This window comes from Nerophis lumbriciformis, linkage group LG11 (assembly GCF_033978685.3).
Source record: "Nerophis lumbriciformis linkage group LG11, RoL_Nlum_v2.1, whole genome shotgun sequence".
Taxonomy (NCBI): Eukaryota; Metazoa; Chordata; class Actinopteri; order Syngnathiformes; family Syngnathidae; genus Nerophis; species Nerophis lumbriciformis.
In genome coordinates this window covers 49570828-49580827 of record NC_084558.2, presented here as the reverse complement: position 1 = coordinate 49580827, position 10000 = coordinate 49570828, and the positions used below count along the sequence as shown (strand labels likewise).

The following is a 10000-nucleotide window of genomic DNA, read 5'->3' as shown; positions in this document are numbered from 1 at the left end:
AAAGAAGTGCAGTTCCCCTTTAAAAGAACACTGGATGTGTTTAATAAAAAACAAAACTAATTTTTTTTTTCAGGTAATTTGTTATTTTTTTTAATTGATTTTAGATTTTTTTTTTTAATCAATTTAGAATCGTTACAAATAAGAATCACAGTCTATTTTTTGACACCCCTCGCAGGCACTGTATGTATATGTATATAGATAGATAGATAGATAGATAGATAGTACTTTATTGCATACTTGCCAACCTTGAGACCTCCGATTTCGGGAGGTGGGGGTGGAGTGGGCGTGGTCGGGGTGGGGCGGGGGCGTGGTTAGGGGCGTGGTTAAGAGGGGAGGAGTATATTTACAGCTAGAATTCACCAAGTCAAGTATTTCATATATATATATATATATATATATATATATATATATATATATATATATATATATATATATATATATATATATATGTCTTAATAAGGTTATCCAAAAAATAGTGCTCGATACCGTAGTAGAGCGCAATATATGTATGTGTGGGAAAAAAATCACAAGACTATTTCATCTCACATATCTCACTCACGCTACTGAGTGAGATATGTGAGATGAAATAGTCTTGTGATTTTTTTCCCACACATACATATATATATATGTATATATATATATATATATATATAAGAAATACTTGACTTTCAGTGAATTCTAGCTATATATATATATATATATATATATATTTTATTATATATATATATGTATATATAAATAAAAGAAATACTTGAATTTCAGTGTTCACACACATAACACTCATCTTGTTGAGTTAAGGGTTGAATTGTCCATCCTTGTTCTATTCTCTGTCACTATTTTTCTAACCATGCTGAACACCCTCTCTGATGATGCATTGATGTGTGGCACGCACAAAAGTGCTTTCATCAAATGCATTAGAGTCTGGAATCTTCCATCTCTCCCTAGCATGGCCCAAAACCGGTCAATCTTCAGTGCCAAGCACTTTGTAGTCCACTACTTCTTCCCGGAGGCTATCCAGGTCCATTCGCAGCTGCGGCTTGGAACTTACAAGCTGTTATGAGAGTAGCGTATGTGTGTGTGTGGCCCTTTAATAGGTGAGCATGTGAGGTGAGTGACGTCAGTGAGTGTGTGGGCGAGAGAAGAGAGGGAGCGGTAGCGTGAGTGCGAGCGGGGACTAGTTTGTTTTGTGTTGGATTGGCTGTGTGCAAGCAATCAATAAAGCAAGATTTGCAACTAATCGCCGGACTCAGGCAGGAAAGGTGCAACAAAGCGTATTTCTTCATCTTACTCGTCGTCGGCGTCGCCATGGCTGTATCTTCCTCGTTCTTCTGCTTCGTCTCCTTGTTGTGTGCGCAGTTGTGCACTGCACTCTCTAAAAGCCCTATATGTTATTGATGTTATAGATGGCAGTATTGTCCTGTTTAAGAGTGTCACAACATTGCTGTTTACGGCAGACGAACTGCTTTACGGTAGACAAAAACATGACTGCTGTTGTTGTGTGTTGTTACCACGCTGGGAGGACGTTAATGAAACTGCCTAACAATAAACCCACATAAGAAACCAAGAACTCGCCCTCCATCATTCTACAGTTATAATGTGTTTGGGCAGGCACACTGTTTATATCGTGGGAAAGCGGACTCAGGTCCGCATGGAGCTGGAGGGGGCGTGGCCTCCAGCTCCGCCTGAATTTCGGGAGATTTTCGGTAGAAAATTTGTCCCGGGAGGTTTTCGGGAGAGGCGCTGAATTTCGGGAGTCTCCCTGAAAATCCGGGAGGGTTGGCAAGTATGCTTTATTGATTCCTTCAGGAGAGTTCCCTCAGGAAAATTTGAATTCCAGCAGCAGTGTACAGAATTGAGATCGAATTTAAAAAGTAAAAAGTAAATAATGGGGGTATAAATGGAAACAAAATAGAAAAATATTACAATAAGAAAAAAAATAAAAAGCAACAATGAGAATAATTATATAACAGTAAAATAAGAATATAACAAGAAAAACAAGGCAGTAGTGACCATGTTAAGAAAAAGTATTGCACTGTTATTATTTTGCATCCCCTGTCACCTGAGTACCCCCCCTCCACCCCAGAGAGGAGTTGTACAGTCTAATGGCGTGTGGGACAAAGGATATGTATACTGTATGTATGCAGGTAAAGAGTATTTAATGTGAAAAGTACGAAAACAAAAATAGAGTGCAAGCAAGGAATTGCACTGAAAAAGCAAAGAGAAGGCTTTGCATGAAAAATACAGCCTCAGAGAGAGCTTTAGAACTATAAGTGAAAGAAAAACAAGAATCTCAAAATACTACCAACTGTGTTTGTAACATCCATAGACAACCACCCCACACCCACAAAGAAATGTGACTGGCTTAAATACTGCCCAGGTGATGATTAGCAGCAGGTAAAAAACATAATACTAACGCTAAGCAGCAGTGTTAAGCTAGTGCTGGAACGATACAAACAGAACAGGAAGTGGAAACAAAATAAGAGCACAAGACAGGAAGTGAACCAAAAACACAGGAAAACACCCCCAAAACTAATCCTCGCCTCCATGGCGACAAATAAAGTGAGTTTCTTACAAGTATCATTATCACTGCAGGACGAGGAATAGTTAAACATGCTTCACTACACACCGTAGGAGGATACAATAGTTCACCGCTAACAGCCAGCGAGCACCCCTGAATGTAAACAAATGCCATGGGTGGATCTACATCTGACATGCACTGTAATGATACCAAGTACAAGAGCGTATCTAGTCAATACTACTATGATTACATCGATATTTTTTATTGCCACAAAATCTTTTATTTGTATTATGTTTATAAAGTCAGGAAATATGTCCCTGGACACATGAGGACTTTGAATATGACCAATGTATGATCCTGTAACTACTTGGTATCAAATCGATACCTAAATGTGTGGTATCATCCAAAACTAATGTCAAGTATCAAAGAAGAGAAGAATAAGTGATTATCACATTTTAACAGAAGTGTAGATAGAACACGTTGAAACAGAAAATAAGCAGATATTAACAGTAAATGAACAAGTGGATTAATAATCAATTTTTACAGTTTGTCCCTCATAATGTTGACAAAATAATAGGTGTATAAATGACACAAAATGTTACTGCATACGTCAGCAGATGAATTAGGAGTGTTTGTTTGTTTACTACTAAAAGACAAGTTGTCTAGTATGTTCACTATTTTATTTAAGGACTAAATTACAATAATAAACATATGTTTCATGTACCCTAAGATTTTTTGTTAAAATAAAGACAATAATGCCATTTTTTGTGGTGCCCTTTGTTTAGAAAAGTATCGAAATACATTTTGGTAGCGGTACCAAAATATTGGTATTGGGACAACACTATGTCATCAACATAATAATAATAATAGATTTTATTTGTAAAAAGCACTTTCCATTGGGTAAACAACCTCAAAATGCTACAGTGTATTAAAAAAAGAAAAGAAAAGATAATAAAAATTTAAAAAAAATTAAAACTAGTACTAGCACGCATGGGCGGTATAGCTCGGTTGGTAGAGTGGCCGTGCCAGCAACTTGAGGGTTCCAGGTTCGATCCCAGCTTCTGCCATCCTAGTCACTGCCGTTGTGTCGTTGGGCAAGACACTTTACCCACCTGCTCCCAGTGCCACCCACATTGGTTTAAATGTAACTTAGATATTGGGTTTCACTATGTAAAGCGCTTTGAGCCACGAGAGAAAAGCGCTATATAAATATAATTCACTTCACACACAGTCTGTGGAACGCTCTCCCCGACCACCTGAGGGCACCACAGACTGTGGATGCTTTTAAAAAAGGCTTAAAAACCCTTCTTTAAAAAAAAAAAAAAAAGTCTTGTTTTTGTTACGATCCGCTGCCCGGATCATAGTTTGTTTTTGTTTGAGTCACAGGTGTTTTCAGCACCTTGAGTTTCGTTTGTTTCTGTTGCCATGACGGCAGATTGTACGCACCTGCCTCTGGTTAGTGTTCGGGACGCGCACCTGTTGCCCGGGCACTAATCAGAGGCTATTTAGTCTTAGCCCTGGCCTCACTCGGTCTGGCTTTCTAGTTTGTGCTTACACAACTGATGACGACGATTATTTCCTGTGCTTTAGCTGCTAGTTCTCACGCTAGGCTATTTTGCCTGCTAGCTCCCACGCTAGCCCTTTTGTTTTTGCCTTTTTGTGCTACGTGCATGTCTTTTGTTATTCACCGTATGATTTATATTTTAAATAAATCATATTCCTACCTGCAAGCTGTGTCCGAAGCCGTCTGCATCCTTGGGAGAACCACACCCGCATCACGATGCGACCACGTCGTTACAGTTTTAGATATATGCATACTAGTTTTAGCTATTTGGCTGTTCTAGTTTTTTTTTATTTTATTTTTTTTTTATTATCATTTTATTTGTACTTATTTATTTTATTTTATTTTTATTTTTAATACACTGTAGCACTTTGAGGTTGTTTACTCAATGTAAAGTGCTTTTTACAAATAAAATCTATTATTATTATTATTATTATATCTAAAAAAAGGCTTTTTTAAAAAGAGTTTTTAAGCCTTTATTAAAAGCATCCACAGTCTGTGGTGCCCTCAGGTGGTCAGGGAGAGCGTTCCACAGATTGGACATGCTACTATTAGCATTAGATATTTTACATGGCTATTTCAACACCTCCAAATGTGGTAACCAAAACTACAACTAGATGTATAATTTCAAGATGTGCAGCGAAGCCTCTTTTTTTTTTTTTTTTTTTTTTTCCTTACAAAACTGTCCTCAGTCAAATGGGACGTAGTAGTTTTTGTTCAGACACTTTTTACTGTTGGAACACCATTGAAGAGTCAGTCTTGCGTAATAGGAGCGCGTTATTGAATCAGGGTTTGGACTCCAGCCCCTCAGTCCTAATTCTTCGTCTTAACAAGACATTTTGGACGTGATTGCGGGGAAGGCCCCCGGTCTTTCCAGCAAGCCCTCTCTCAGGTCCAACGTGACGTCAGAGATCCCTGACACAGGAGCTGTGACGGCGGAGGAACGGCGCTCATGTTGCACGGGAACCCAAGGACTTGCGGATCCGTCTAATGGGAAGCACATTGTGGGGGTCAACCTGAAGGTCTCTTTACTCGCGAGGGGTGGACATTTTGCTGATGGCAGCAAAACTTGCCGACCCCCCCCTGTGGAGAAGAAGGAAAAGTCATTCAGTCCAGTGGTGCCAACGTTTGTTTCCACATTTGTCGAGACGTATTCGTACAAAAACATACTTTGCTTGACATGCGGGACTGCCAGGTATGTCTCCTCTAAAACATTCTCTTTAATGGGACGGCCTTGTCTCCCCCGCAGGTTCTGGCTGGAACCGCGACTTGGCTTCGAGTCAGGGGGTCAGCGCGGACCTCTGGCAATGGTCGGGCTTCAACGTGTCCGTCCACGCCGCCATTCGATCCTCCAAGTGGAAGCTGCTCACGGGATACCCGGGTCAGTGCCTCGTGTCCTCCGGGATGATGTTCACCGTATTTTCTAGACCATAGGCCAGTGGTTCTTAACCTTGTTGGAAGTACCGAACCCCATCTGTTTCAAATGTGCATTCATCAAACCCTTCTTTAGTGAAAAATATTATCATACAAACCCCGTTTCCATATGAGTTGGGAAATTGTGTTAGCTGTAAATATAAACGGAATACATCCATCCATCCATATTCAATTGAATGCACTTCAAAGACAACATATTTGATGTTCAAACTCATAAACTTTATTTGTTTTTTGCAAATAATAATTAACTTAGAATTTCATGGCTGCAACACGTGCCAAAGTAGTTGGGAAAGGGCATGTTCACCACTGTGTTACATCACCTTTTCTTTTAACAACACTCAATAAACGATTGGGAACTGAGGAACCTAATTGTTAAAGCTTTGAAAGTGGAATTCTTTCCCATTCTTGTTTCATGTAGAGCTTCAGTCGTTCAACAGTCCGGGGGTCTCCGCTGTCGTATTTTACGCTTCGTAATGCGACACACATTTTCGATGGGAGACAGGTCTGGACTGCAGGCGGGCCAGGAAAGTACCCGCACTCATTTTTTACGAAGCCACGCTGTTGTAACACGTGCTGAATGTGGCTTGGCATTGTCTTGCTGAAATAAGCAGGGGCGTCCATGAAAAAGACGGCGCTTAGATGGCAGCATATGTTGTTCCAAAACCTGCATGTACCTTTCAGCATTAATGGTGCCTTCACAGATGTGTAAGTTACCCATGCCTTGGGTACTAATGCACCCCCATACCATCACACATGCTGGCTTTTGAACTTTGCGTCGATAACAGTCTGGATGGTCCGGATGACACGATGTCGAATATTTCCAAAAACAATTTGAAATGTGGACTCGTCAGACCACAGAACACTTTTCCACTTTGCATGAGTCCATCTTAGATGATCTCGGGCCCAGAGAAGCCGGCGGCGTTTCTGGGTGTTGTTGACAAATGGCTTTCGCTTTGCATAGTAGAGCTTTAACTTGCACTTACAGATGTAGCGACCAACTGTATTTACTGACAGTGGTTTTCTGAAGTGTTCCTGAGCCCATGTGGTGATATCCTTTAGAGATTGATGTCGAAGGTCACGGTCATTCAATGTTGGTTTCCGGCCATGCCGCTTACGTGGAGTGATTTCTCCAGATTCTCTGAACCTTTTGATGATATTATGGACCGTAGATGTTGAAATCCCTAAATTTCTTGCAATTGGCACTTTGAGAAACGTTGTTCTTAAACTGTTTGACTATTTGCTCACGCAGTTGTGGACAAAGGGGTGTACCTCGCCCCATCCTTTCTTGTGAAAGACTGAGCATTTTTTGGGAAGCTGTTTTTATACCCAATCATGGCACCCACCTGTTCCCAATTAGCCTGCACATCTGTGGGATGTTCCAAATAAGTGTTTGATGAGCATTCCTCAACTTTATCAGTATTTATTGCCACCTTTCCCAACTTCTTTGTCACGTGTTGCTGGCATCAAATTCTAAAGTTAATGATTATTTGCAACAAAAAAAACATGTTTATCAGTTTGAACATCAAATATGTTGTCTTTGTAGCATATTCAACTGAATATGGGTTGAAAATGATTTGCAAATCATTGTATTCCGTTTATATTTACATCTAACACAATTTCCCAACTCATATGGAAAAGGGGTTTATATATATATTTTTTTAATTCAAGACAAAGTTGTATGTATTTTTACTGGTGCACAAAATGAACCGTGCATGAACATCACCTTGTTCCAAGAACAAAACCCACACAGTGCATGAACTCCCAACAAATCACTGTCAGGTTCAAACACCGAACTATCTATTACACAAGACAAGAAGAAGGAATCAAGCAGAGACAGAGTTGAATTTTACTCATGAGGAGAGACGTATTGGGCTGTACACTCAGTTACAGTTTCCCCCTACGCTCTAAGGTACAGCCCCACGTGCTCCTCTATTTATTCGGGAGGTCCCTAGTTCACATCACTGAGGCTGCTTCTGAAGGGAGGGGTAATGCAAGCAGCCCCAGTAGACACTAGGGATGTCCCGATCCAGGTTTTTACACTTCCGATCCGATACCGATATTGTTTTTGCATTTCCGATCCGATACCGATACTGACCGATACTGGCCTATCCGAGCATGTATTAAAGTTTAAAGTTATTTAGCCTACTTAGTTGTCAGAATCATGTTGAAAAGGGTTTTAGTACTCTTGATAACAACTAGCCAGCTGAATTAGGGGAGTTTGAATAATACACAATGGTTGGTAACAAGAAACTGACCTGTTTATTCAAGGATAAACACAAAATAGACAAAATTATACGTGACAAACAGAAATGGCATCATTGAACTAGGGCTGGGCGATATGGCCTTTTTTTAATATTGCGATATTTTAAGGCCATATTGCGATACATGATATATATCTCGATATTTTGCCTTAGCCTTGAATGAACACTTGATGCATATAATCACAGCAGTATGATGATTCTATGTGTTTTGATTGATTGATTGAGACTTTTATTAGTAGGTTGCACAGTGAAGTACATATTCCGTACAATTGACCACTAAATGGTAACACCCCAATAAGTTTATCAACTTGTTTGAGTCGGGGTCCACTTAAATTGATTCATGATACAGATACATACTATCAGATATATACTATCATCATAATACAGTCATCACACAAGATAATCACATTGAATTATTTACATTATTTATAATCCAGGGTGTGGAGGGTAAGTGTCAAAAAGACAGCCAAAAGAGTTTGATATGAGACTAAATCTAAAGTTAAAATATAGGGTAGAAATGCACCCATTTGCAGGAAATGTAGTCTTGATTTTCAACATTTTCTTTCAAGGCTTGCATGTCTACATTAAAACATTCTTCTTCATACTGCATTAATATATGCTACTTTTAAACTTTCATGCAGAGAAGGAAATCACAACTAAATAGATCACTAATTTTTTCAGACGGTGTTGATCTGGAAATTTTTGCCTCAGCATTTTGATGGTGTGGGCGTGTGGCACCGAATGGAGATAAGCGTCTCGACAGACGTCACAATATTTGAACAATGATGACGAAAACGGTTTTCTCTGTCGTGTCCGTGTGTCGAAAATTGTTATGCGCTTATTTTTTTATTTGATTTTGTGCGTGGCCTAGATTTGCCGCGCGCACCTTAGCGGCTGCGCTAGCATCACATCTAACGTTAGCCATGCTGCTACCTCTCTGCTGGGAGAGGACGTATACGTATGTGACGTATGACGTGACAGTATGTGACGTATGACGTGACAGTATGTGACGTATGACGTGACAGTATGTGACGTGTGTAAGAAGGTGTGCTCGCTGTCTGTGAGAGGGAGACACAGGAAAGAGTGAGAAGAGCCTGTCGTGTAATGCCAGCAGCTAAAAGCAACTGCGTGAGAATCCACAGACCTGTGGATGTGTTGAAGGTGTGCTGGAAAATGCGGAACGGAAATTACGGAGCAGCAGAAAAGTGGAATGTATTATTTAAATCGGTGCGTTGGAAAATACGGACCGGAGTTTTTTTTTAAACTGGATCAGGATCGGCATTTTCCCATGCCTTGCCGATACGCATTTTTTGGCAAATATCGGCGGCCGATCCGATCCAAATATCGGATCGGGACATCCCTAGTAGACACTATACATGATTATTCAGAATGGAAATGTGCTGTCACTCGTGATTTCGCCCTGTCTCTGTTTTGTCTGCGTTGAGGTACTCGATGTCCGTCCTTGGCAGTCAGCAGGCAGGGTCTGGAAACAAACTGCCGACACGAGACAACTCGCAAAGCAAGATAGAAAAGTACAACTTCAGCACTTCAATAACTATAGCAACGGCCTTTAAGCATAAGAGTTGTGTGATAACTTTTTTTTACACACCTGCAAATCAGATGGAAAATTAAAGGGAACATTGTTTGGGGGTATCCATAATACGCCGATAGGGAGAAGTTTTTATTTACACGATGAGTCGATCGAGCCCAGGTTAAGAACCACTGCCATAGGCGCATTAAAGCATACTTGCCAACCCTCCCGAATTTTCCGGGAGACTCCCGAAATTCAGCGCCTCTCCCGAAAACCTCCCGGGACAAATATTCTCCCGAAAATCTCCCGATTTTCAGCCGGAGCTGGAGGCCACGCCCCCTCCAGCTCCATGCGGACCTGAGTGAGGACAGCCTTTTTTTTTATGACAGAAGGACAACAGGGTGACAAGAACTAAATCATCCAGACTAGAGACACATTGTATTATTATGTTTATCTTACCTAAAAATAAATATATTTATTAATTACGAAAAAAAACTAAATACATTTTTACTATATTTTGCTAAAAACATCAAAATTAATTGTGTTTTTATTTGTATTTTTTCTGACTCCTTATTACATCCAGCCATAGAACTATACATTAAAATAAACATATATGAAATAATTAATTTTAAATGATCATAATAATTCATTTAAAATGACCATATTTAATTATTAAAATAATTGCTTGTTTATCA

General features: G+C 39.9%; 1 protein-coding gene across 1 annotated transcript in view; it reads left to right on the top strand.

The window, feature by feature from the left end:
- Window positions 1-10000, top strand: part of LOC133609975 (arylsulfatase B-like) — a 53090-nt gene that overhangs the window by 39919 nt on the left and 3171 nt on the right. Inside the window, exon 7 of the mRNA XM_061966019.2 lies at window positions 5329-5460. Coding sequence (XP_061822003.1) covers window positions 5329-5460 — 132 coding nt within the window. The remainder of the gene's footprint in view (window positions 1-5328; window positions 5461-10000) is intronic.